This window comes from Centruroides vittatus, unplaced genomic scaffold (assembly GCF_030686945.1).
Source record: "Centruroides vittatus isolate TY-2023 unplaced genomic scaffold, ASM3068694v2 contig_717, whole genome shotgun sequence".
Classification (NCBI taxonomy): Eukaryota; Metazoa; Arthropoda; class Arachnida; order Scorpiones; family Buthidae; genus Centruroides; species Centruroides vittatus.
In genome coordinates, this window is record NW_027122456.1 from 5,428,081 (window position 1) to 5,440,492 (window position 12,412).

The 12,412-nt window shown below is 26.2% G+C and overlaps 1 protein-coding gene across 2 annotated transcripts in view; it reads right to left on the reverse strand.

The window, feature by feature from the left end:
* The window catches only part of LOC136980727 (WD repeat-containing protein 91), a 36,750-nt gene extending 24,607 nt beyond the window's left edge, over nt 1-12,143 (reverse strand). For both annotated transcript variants that reach the window (XM_067276923.1, XM_067276922.1), the window contains exons 1-5: nt 12,012-12,143; nt 9,225-9,489; nt 8,969-9,091; nt 5,700-5,782; nt 2,822-2,934 (exon numbers count right to left, since the gene is read on the reverse strand). In XM_067276923.1, coding sequence (XP_067133024.1) covers nt 2,822-2,934; nt 5,700-5,782; nt 8,969-9,091; nt 9,225-9,489; nt 12,012-12,131 — 704 coding nt within the window. In that variant the 5' untranslated portion in view covers nt 12,132-12,143. The remainder of the gene's footprint in view (nt 1-2,821; nt 2,935-5,699; nt 5,783-8,968; nt 9,092-9,224; nt 9,490-12,011) is intronic.
* Between the last annotated feature and the right edge of the window lie 269 nt (nt 12,144-12,412).

The following is a 12,412-nucleotide window of genomic DNA, read 5'->3' on the forward strand; positions in this document are numbered from 1 at the left end:
GTGGAATACATACAATTATTCTAAGTTCTGAGATCACAATAATAATTTTTACTAATATGCTATCCATGTTTTATAACTTTATTCAATTTCCAATCTTTATCACTTATTTAAAACATTTAACATAATTTTATTTATTTATCTTCAATAATTTTTCTTTACTATATTCCGTTCTTGTTATTTAAAAGTTAATTTAAAATGAAATCTATTACAATAAGAAAAAGTTATTCTCTTTACATAGCAGAAGTTTGTTAATCTAACACTTATTAATCTGAAACATCTGGTAATACAGACAAAAAATAGCTGATCTGGAAGTGTGTGATTATAATCAGGAATACTAGTATTCCATGAATGTATAACTTTTGTGAATCATATGTATGCAGTACATGTTTGGAAAACCATTATTATATGCATTGTGAATATTTTTTCTGCAATAATGTGTTCATTAACATTTTTTCAGGTTTTTTTCAATCAATTTTAATACAGTGTAGTCATGTATTGTATTATCTTCAGCCTGATGAATGTCTAAACAAGAGAAATGAGAATGTCTAAGAATGTCTAAGAAAGAGAATGTCTAAGAATGTCTAAGAAAGAGAATGTCTAAACAAATTGGAAGCAAAAACAGCATGCACTAGTACAAAATATACTGTACAGCAATGTAGCAATGTCTGTAATGTTCTGATCACATCTTGAATTTTGTGAAAATATAAATATAGCCAGTAATCTGGCATTTTCAATGATCTGGCAACACTTGTCCTGTACTGAAACAACACACTTTTACTGTACTTCTATTTCCATTCTATTCAGTATACCTAGTGTAGATATTATTTATGAATATAAAGGATAATTACTTCAACAACAAAATCGAACAAGATGGAAACTTAACAAATATTTGAAATACATACTTCCACAAAGGCAAAATTGCCAAATATTTGATCATTTGTTCATGTGAAAGAATTTAAATCAAAACTCACTGCCATTAGTAATGATATAATTTAAGTACTGTATATGAAGAAAGCAATACTGAAGGATCATAGTGGATATTAATAAATTTGTGATCTATTATTACCTATTATACAATGAATGACAAATTTAAAATTTGCAATTATGTAAAGTAATGAATTTACAAATAATTAACCTTAATAAGAAACTGGTTTATATATTTTATTAACAAACTAACTTTTTGATGAAAGTTGATGATGATTATTTATAGTTATTTATCATGGAGTTGTTATTTAGTTACTTGAATGACAGATTATTTTGCTATGGACAGAATGACTTATGGCACTATTTGTTCATTTTAGCAATACAACTCTCACTGAGACAAAATTTCAAGCAAGTTTTGATTATTCTGAAAGCCAACAATTATTACAATAATACTCCTTGTTGATAATCTTATTGGAAGAGTTCACATATACTACATTTTGCAATATAGGTAAACTTTATTCAAAAATATACAATTATATACTAACATTGTTTATTCTATATACTATAATAAACAATTTAACAGTATATGATAACCTATTACTTCCGATATGTAAAGCTCTGCTAATAAACTTGCTATTTTACACTTTCAATTTCTAATCCATTTAAATAGCAGTGACATTGAGAACAATATAACTGACAACTCATTTGTTTTTAGCAAAATTTAGCAAAACAATATGGAAAATTTTGAGATTTACTGATAGAAAAAAACCATTAAAATCCACAAATGCACCATAACAATATAATCTAAATAGACAGACAGATGAAATCAAGTGGCTAAAAATAAAATGTTTCTAACCACTTGAGTTAAAACATTTCTTAAAGTATTTTCAATTATAACAGATCTATAAATACAATAATCAAGAATGATCATCATATGTCTAAAGGCATCACTATAAATAACAATTCTGCTATGATGTTTGCATTAAAAATATTTGATTGAAGTTCTTTGAAATAAACTACTTTTAATTAGAGAAATAAAGCCTACTGTCCCAACTAGGATTTTAGAACATCAATTTTAGTTGTTAAATACAATGTTATAACATGTTTGATGCTTGCAATCTCAGTAAACTATGGGTATGGTTTTGCAACATTTTTAACTTTTCATTTTTTTTTTCTGAAAATTTATTTTTTAAAAATTTAAAGAGGAGTGTTCTCCTAATAAGTGAAATTAATTTAGCTTTATTAAGAATTATTCCAGTTTATAAATAATCTTCATTTCAATTATTTCATCAAAAGTTTTGCTCTAAAGAATTTTCATTTTAGAAAATTATTAAAATTCATTCTATTCTATTATTTGTAAATTCTACATATGAACAATCAAATTATAATCAAAAACATTTATAAAAGAAATTTTCATTTGGTCCCTAAATTACACTGCCTATTCATTGACATTACAAAAAATCTTTCTGATCTCACATAGCAAAACATTAGTTAACATTTCATTTGTTAAGGTTTATGATTCATTTGTCCAATTTTAAGCATTGTCAAACTAATAGGATTGGCATTATCCTAGCACAATATTTTTTCCAAACAATTTAAATTCTAAACAACTTCTACTCAAAACTGAATATGTATAAATGATAATTACACACCTTTAAGAACCTTAAATCTATTTGTCTATTAAAGTTATTTATTGGAGTTTAAAGTTTCTAAAGGTGTGTAATTATCATCCAAACAATTTGTTGACTCTCAAATTTTATTGAGTTTCCATTTTCTATTTCATTGTACAGTCCTGAACAAGTATAGTTTAAATTATAATCATTTAGCACAAGATACTTTGATAGAATTTTAAAAGTCTTATGATATTTAAATTATTAAAAAAAAATACATTACTTACTGTGCAATCACGTAAAAATCATCCATTAATTCAGTAGGTGCTGGAGTTTCATGAAAATTATTAATGGAACTATCAATTTGCTTTTGTCCTTCCTGTTTTTCAAAAGTACCAATCTGAAATGAATTCAAATATAATTAATTTAATAAAAAAATATTGCTATGATTTTAAGAACACAGACAAACAGAATCTCAGACAATTCAATTCAACAAATCAAGAAGATTTTTTTATAAAATTACATTATGTATATTTATTTTCTTTTTTGAATAATTTCTTCTGAATAATTTTCCAACATATTTTTAGTGTTTAAAAAAATATAGAAATTAATAAGCTTATTTAATTAAAAAATTTCTTAAGAGAAAATGCAAAGAAATGATTTTATATATTATAAATAAATTAGCTACATAAATTCAAAGTTTAGTAAGTGTTTAATTATTTGAAACAGATAGTTGAGTTTTTTGTTATGCAATAATTTAATGTAACAGAAGCTCCATATTCACACATTCTTTGTTCATGCATTTCATATAGTTTTGGCTAGGTATTTGCAACCATTTTTCAAATTTGTAAACCTGAAATTCACTTGTTCAAGGAAGAATTAAGAAAAACAATAAACATAATGAACAGAGATGAATTATTTTTTTAATTTGAGAAAATGAAATAACTTAATTTTTTTAATGTATTCTTCTGCAATTCAATGACTTCTACACTGGATTAGTGGATATTCTCCCACCATTTCTTGCATTATTTCAGCATGTGCACTTATGTGGATTGTAAATGTTGTGTCATCTTAACAAAACACTAGTTGTTTGATACTTTATGAATAGGTGAAAGAAGGTGATGCCCCTTAAAAACAAAATTAAAGTGCTAAATCATTTGCAAAATAAAATTAAGCAACTGTGGTTGTTCACACTTCCTTCAAAAATAATCTATTATAGAAAATATTAAGAAAACAAAGATTTCATAATGTGGATTTGTTTTCTAATACTATATATTTTCCCAATCCTCTAGCTTTATTTTTTAAATGTATTGTTCAAAAACCTAAAAATAAAAAAACAACAGAATGTTGTGTCTACATTGACATATGTAAACTATAGTATATGTGTAAAACATCATTAGAGATTGTGTAAAGTAACAATGACTCCTCAGAATGAATTAGCTGTTGTACAGAAAATGGAAGTTGTGAAAAGTTTTGAACAATTGCAATCATTTTGTGCAGTTGCTACACAACATATCTGCTGAAGGAGTTTGAAAAATCATAAAGAAATTCAAGAAAGTGGATCTGTTGATAATCAAAGATGAGATGAAGAATGCAGATGACAACTACTTATGAAGACAGGTTTGATTGTAAGAGCAAACAAATGAAGATGCTAAGAAAACTGCAAGAGAAATTAAGTATGATGTGTTTGACCATGAAAAAAGAATTCTTCAATTCAAATGATCAGAAATTAATTGATTCCTAGTCAAACAAGTGAGAGATTGAAATTTGCTGAAAAAGATATGAAAAAGATAAAAGATTGGAATTTTAGAAATTGCTTATTTGGTCCGATGAATCAAAATGTGAAATATTTAGACAAAGTAGAAAAACTTATATGTGGAGACCAGCAGCACCAGCCTTCAAAAAAAGTTATTTAAATCCCATAGTAAAAAATGGCAGAGGCTCTGTAATGACGTGGAACTTAAAAAAAACATTTAACATGTTGTTTTTTTTATGCTTTTTCAGCACAACTTTAACCTGTTGAAGTTCAAATCTTCTTGTTAAACCTGACACTGACTAATAAAAAGAAGTCAAAAACATTTGTTTAAATGGTGTGGAGCTACTTCTCTTACAACAGTTTTTAGCTATTTTAAATTTATCACATCTACAATAAATGCTGTTGCTCATAGATATATACTAGATGCCAATTTATTTCAATCCACATCCAAAATGGGTCTTTGAAAATGTTATATTTTTCAGAAAGACAATAATCCAAAACATACATCCAATGTTGCTAAAGACTTTTTATCAAAAAAAATTATGGTGTTGGAATGGCCCATAAATTCTCCTGATTTGAGATTGATTGAATGTTTATGGAATATGTGGATATGAATATTCCTGCAAAATCATGGAAAAACAAAAATGATTTTCAAATGGCATTAAAGTTGCAATAGGAAAAAATGCCTCTGTAACACTGCAAAAACTAGTTAAAGTGTTCTAGATAGCTTGAAGGTGGTTATTGAAGCCTACACTCATTACTAATTTACAGTTCACAAAAATTTTTCTAATGGCATTTGCAAATCGTTTTGCGTTGCAAACTGTTCACATATTTCAAATATTAAAATTATTTTTCTATATTTAATTAATATTAAAAATATGTACATGTACTGTACTGTACCTGTAGCATAAAGTGAAAATAACATAATAAAAATTTGTTAGCATTGTAATCTTAACAGCATATTTTTAATTCATCACACAATCAATAAACACTTATTGTCAACTTAATTCTTTGACCCAGTGTAACTATTACACTGATTAAATAACTATAGTCCTATTAGTAATTTTTTTACATATTTATTGTTTTAAATCAAAAGCCTGTGATTTTTTTATTATAAATAACTTAAGAAGGATTTGATTTTGATTTGAAATCATTAAAAATATTTGATTTTTGGTTTAAAATAACTACTGTCAAAGATGATTTTTAAAACATTAATTTGAACTATACACTTTTTCAAATAAAACAAAATTCTAAGGCTTCATTTTATTCAAGAGCATTCTGTTTTATTCTAATATGGAATCATTTAATGATGTTTTTCTAAAATAAAATAATTAATTTCATTAAAAGATACTCTTTTTAAAATATCAAAAAATAATTAATTTCTATAAATGTTAATTATTATAGCTAACCTTTTGATGAAGATTTTCATTTTCTTCCTGGAGGGAACCTAGACGCAAGAGTTCTTCTTCATAACTTAACAATGTAGGCAACACTGTAAAAACACATAATTTTAATGTTGTAAATACTTCTATAATAAATTGATTTATATTTTAATATCAATAAAATAAACAATAATAATAGAAATTTTATAAAATTTGTACTATTTTTGAACATATACAACAAAATGTTGTTCAGATTAAATACAAAGTAAATTGTCCTTTGCCTGAAATGTAGAAGTACAAGTACAATATAAGAATATAAAAATTATTTTCAAACATTAAAAAAAATATATTTCATATTATTTTACATTTTCTTTCTGAACAATAATTCTGCAACAATTGAGAAAGAAAGAATTTTAATAAATACTCTTTGCCAAGCACCTTAATTTGCTGAGATAATTTATTTTGCTACAAATGAATATTTTCAACCTATTCTATAGATCATCTTCAAGAATAGAATAAGTTGAAAACGTTAGTTTGTAGTAAAATAAATTATCTCAGCAAATTAAGATGCTTGGTGAAGTGTGTTTATTAATTAAGTCTTTGCTGAGTGTAGTGTTCTAGATGAAAATATTTTTATTTTTACAAAAAGTTAAATAGCAAGTTTCAAATCATGTAAAATAATTTTGTTAATTTTTAACATTTAGTTAATTTTGAAACATCTGGAAAAATAATGGCAGACAGAATGATTTCAATCCACAATTTTCACAAATCTTATATGCCTTACAAGTTCTATGATCCAAATATTCTGTGCTAGTTCTTTTCCATAATATCTACATATACAACATAATATTACCTATTATGTTGTATATCTATACAATATACTAAATAACAAATAATCATAAGACATAAGAATAATTGAATAATGTATAACAATATATAAATATATAATTACTTCATAAACACCACTAACAACCTTTATAAATTGAGTAATGAATTTAATACATTCAACAAAATAAAAGAAGACAGATAGGAAATAAATTGCAATCAGAAAAATTATTGGCCTTAATAATTGCAATGAAAGTCAATAAACTGCCATAAGTACACTGTAACAAAAGAAATTATTAACAAAGCAAAACATTGCAGAAAGGCACTGCAATATCAAGATCCATGACATCAAGATGGAATACATCATAAATCCATACCTAGATTTATGATGTGTCTCATAAAATACTTGACCTTTTTTAAATTGTAATGTTAAAGAGTAGAAAGCTATTGCCAAACTCTTGACAGTGTTTATGTCGATAATTTTGTAAGATATCACATGCAGAGATAACGTTTAATTTTGCTTATTAAATTGTATTTAATATGAGCATTGTGCAATATAAATATTAATATAAAGAATTTTTTTGCTTTTTATGCTGTCAGTGTTTTTATTCAAAAATCAACATTTTCTATCATCATCCCAGTTATCCTTCAATCTAAAGAAGGGCTGGCGAGTATGTATTATGATTGTTATTTAATTGTGTTGATGTAAGTTGGTCTATTTGTGCTAAAAGCTTACAGTCTGATGTGATATGTTGTATAGTTTTGGGCAAAATATGTAACATTTTTCAAAAGTGTCATCTGTGTTTTCTTCTAAGATATGCATTCTGTAATATTTTGTATTTATGTAGTATGATCTTATATGGCAATCATGAACTCTTCTATCTCTCCAAAAAGGCATTTGTGAGCCAATCAGCTATTTGATATAGCTTTGTCAACATTATTCCAAGATCATTAGGATGTATTCTATGAAGTTCTTTTTGATTTTGAGAGTGCTTGATAGTGTTCGTATCTTTTTATATATTGTTTATCAAAGTCAGTGTTGTGTAAGTTTATTGGTATTCTTTCATCTGCAAGAGTTACAGCTTTGTGTAATTTTGATATTTCTTATTTTGTAGAAATGCTCTTGCAATGTCTGTACTTTTGTTGTAAGAATTTATTACGTCAAGCCTCCTCTTTTCTCATTATTAGGAAGAGTTAGTTTCACTAAGGAGAATTTAAGGTTTCTTATGCTTTGTTAATCATGATTGCATTATCATTTAGAGTTGTTCTAATTCTATATGTGTCTAATGTAAAACTCCAAATGAGTATGTGCATACTAGATATTTGTTGCTTTAAATGTGTATTTTGCATTAAACTGTATTATCAGTATTGAGTTTATTGTGGTATTCCTTTGTTAGTCTCTCTTATTTTTGAATGTTCTCTGAAGTTGGCCTGTTGAAATCCTAAATACTTGTATATCTTGCCTTCATCTATGAATTCAATGATGCTGAATTATTTCTAAGTGCAAAACCATTCTTTATGATTTATTTTCTATGTGAAGTTTCTTTTACCCATGGTTAGTAGATGAACAAGGTTTCAACATTTTCATTTTCATCTTGTTTTTCAAAATGTTCCAATTTTGGAACAAAGAAGATCCAGTTGTAATCGAAAATGTTTGTCTAAAGTTTTTCAAAAATGTTATTAAATTCATTACTCAATTTATAAAGGTTGTTAACGGTGTCTATGAAGTAATTATATATTTATATATTGTTATACATTATTCGATGATTTTTATGTCTTATGATTATTTGTTATTTAGCATATTGTCTTTTTTGTCTTCTACTTTCTTCCTTGCTCTAAATCTACCTATTCTCTTAAATTAATAGTAGTTAGTTATAAGATAGTTGTAAGATATACCTATATATTCATATTTGTCCTTTGTAAAATATTAATTAATTAAGATCCAATTGTTGTGATATTTCAATTTGTGTCTTTCTGTTATTGTCGGTTATGGTATTAATGTGTATTTGTATCAGGGATAGAGATTGTAAAGCTGACATCCTACATAAGAAGATCCTGTATTTGGCTATGCAAATTAAAGATTCTTATTTTAGTAAACTTAGTTTCTTTGTCTAGAAAAATTTGCACATATCTTAACACAACATTTTTTAGAATTTGATGAATAAAATTCTTTTCCATAATTCTTTCCTCCTTACATAGAGTAAGAAGAAATTTTTATTCCCATCAATTACTTGGCTACATTCACAACATAATTGCTAGATGGTGAGAGAGAGCATGACGTATCCAGGGTCTACAAAAATTTGAGAATTTAACTAATATTTGAAATTGGGTCTCTCAGAGTGACTGGCATATGTTTTAGCTGTTTGGCCCAATATTTAATAAATCAGAACATTTTAAACGATATTAAACTTTAAAAGATAACTTTTGAACTACAATATTATTAGTAATATATATTTATATAAAACACATACTCATGCTTTGAAAGATCACACTGAGAAAATTCTGCAAAGAAACTAACATTGTATCCTGCCATTGACGAGTAAAATATAACTGGAATGTTGGATTATCTTCTGGAGACTTCAAAAACAATAATGCTGTATTAATAACAAATCAATAGTAAATTACTTATTACAATGTTGTAAATATATTATAAAAACAAATTAATGAAAAGTATTTCACATTATATCATGAATATGTGTTAAATAAAGATATACAAATAAAATTCACCAAACCAATCTTTCCATTCTGCTTGCCCTTGAAGTTCTGGAGTCATTTTTTCAAAAAACTCTCTGAGTTTATCCTGACGACCACTTGTGATGCAAGTTACTACATACATTCTTAACAATGCAGTTTCCAATTTTTTGGCTGAGGAAAGAAATGAATGTTCAAGTCTTGAGAAGATTCTTAAATCTAAGTGACTCCATGCTTCTCGCAAGGCACTCAGGTCCAGGCTACTGATACAAGAAGTAAGATGTTCCACTATTCTATCTGCCTAAATAAATTACAAATAATTAATTTTTCAAAAGTTTTATATTATTTTTTATGGAAGAGAGAAAAACAAAATATAATTTTTCTAACTACTTTATATATTACATCTTTATACAAAATTTACTCATTAGAAATGTGATTTGTACTTTATTCATATGATGGATTTTAAAAATATTTATTAGTTACATATTGTCCATATGTTTTTTACATTTAAAATTATATACATTAATTCTGTAAAAATAAATTGAAACTACTTGAAAGCACTTAAAATACATCAGCTTTAAAGCAAAGGTGGCAAACATTTTTGAAATCAAGAGTGCACTCAGTCTAGTATATGACGTCATTGGCATTTGCTGATTACATTCCCATACAAAAATGATTTTACATTGTATTGATTTTTCTTTTGCAACAATTTTTAATTGTATATTTGATTTATTCATGGAACACTTGAAGTGGATCCATGGAACACCTATGTTCTGCAAACCAAGATTGAGAACCATGGACTTAAGAAGACTGATACAAAAAGTAATATAAACAATTTTGAACTTATATATAAATGTGTCAATTTGCATTAGTTTATGAGATACAGCGGATAAAAGTTAACTGAAAGTAGGTTGCTTTTGTAGCTCTGATGTTCTGCTGGAAAGCACATCTAGTTTGCAAATAATAGTGATGTTAATACGATTATAAAAAATAAATAAATGTATAAAATGATCAAAACAAACTATAAACCCATGAAAAAAGTTAGTATTAAATTTAAACTGAGATAAACAAAAAAAACAACAATATAAAAATTCAATTTTATCTGTATTATGGTAAATAAACTACAAGTTACAGAAATAAAAAAATTGCATTTGAACAAATTGTGTACTTAATGATATAAACAAATAATACTTTTCATTACAATTTATTATTTGAATTCCCATTCAAACATCATTCAATAAATCTAACAGTTCCATCCATATATTTTTGTGAACTATAATAAACAATTTTCAATGGACACCATATAAAAAGTGAACATGTGTAGATGTTACTTTTCTGATCATTTTACATCTCAAGTGTCAAATAATCAATATATTAATTATTATGATATACTTTACTGAATTCTTGTTATAAAACTGATCAACTGTCCCAACGTTGTACTATATAAATTATAATAAAATTAATATAATAACAATATTATAAAAGTTTTTATAAATGTTTAATCTGAACACTATTGTTTTTGTCAAAATTAAATATGCTTCTTCAGGCTTAACAGAAGATTCAATTCTAAAACAATAAGTAAAATCAAATACTTCTTAGAATACATGAATTTGAAAATTAAATGTGAAATAGTCAATTTGCAATAATTCATTATATAAAAAGACAATTCATAAAATAACTGCTTCAGTAGATCACTCAATCAACCATATACAACTTATGTATTTCATCCAATCCCTCAAATTCCCTAATGTCAAGAACCTTGCTCAACTATAAACAACATTGTACAGCAAAAAAAAGTTTTCATTACCAGTTTCTTCTTTTTGTTGTTGTTGCTTCTGTTTTAGTATTTTTTGCACATCATTTTAAACTATTTATTTTTTATATTTTGTATTTTATGCCTTGTTTGACATTCCAATGTTTATTGTACTATTTTTCATTACATTTTTGTAAATAGTTCAATTTCTTGAATAGCAAATGTTAGTTTAATAAGCAAGGTTGTATGTTATTAATTGAGTTATAAAAGCATATTCATTTTGTATATTCATATTCATTACTAACAATAGTAATAAATATATGATTTTTTGCCTCTAATGTGTTATTATGTATTTGTTTATATTAATTAGCAATAACTTCAACTTATATAAAAATTATAATTATTTACTTTCTAATAATTTAAAATGTTATATTTTAAATGATTACTACAGAAGCTTTGATTCTGTTAATTTTCAATTTTACATTTTGATCTAAGACACAATTTTATTCCTTGTATAAATGCACGTCTATAGAATCTTAAAAAATCCCATTTAATTTTGGAGAAAAATACTGTGAAAGTTTAAGACTTATCTTTGATTTGAGCAAAGATAACTCTTAAACTTTCACAGCTGACTTATAGATATTAAACTTCAAATGTATAAACTGAAATAATGTGTAAACAGGGCCAGTTTACTGCTAATAATCTATTTAACTGAATAAATATAACTTAAATGACCGAAAGTTTCCACCCAATTGTTCAGTTTTGTCAATTAAGCCAATTTACTGATATAATTAATAAATAAGTCATTTCTTTTTACCACAATCAGTGATCTTCTGAAAGAGAATATTCCATATGTTCCATATGCACAGCAATTGCAGAGAAAGAAAATATTTCTCTTGACAATTTGATAAACTATACTTCAGCGATCTATTGCAAATATCGTAGTTTTCATCAACACACATCACTTTCATTTTTGCCAACAGAACCAATAACATCACACTATACAAAGTCGAGTTAATATGATTTCTACTACATTTAATATAATTGAATTTTTACTTTATCAGACTTACACGAAACCCACGATCTTTATCCGTTTTCAGTTCGGCATCAAAAGCCTTGAGAGCACCGAGAAAACCGCGATACAATAAATAATCTCTAACAAGTTCGTCTGCAAATCCAATAGCAGCCATTTTTAAACGTAACAAACGCCATCTGTAGGGTTATAGCTTTTCTCGGTCGTGGCCTACGTTCGTTAGTACAGACTCTATGACAAACCCTCGGCTTATAGGGAAGATATCTTGGAACAACGTTGTAAAAATGAATTAATATATATTATTCAATCAAATGAACTAAAACGAATTTATCAATTGTGTTAAAATAAATTTTTTTTTTTTTTTGTAACTCTTTCCGCCCAGTGGGCACTAAGAGGGCCTCTTATAGCAAGCCCACTATGGGTTCGGCCAGGCCCACA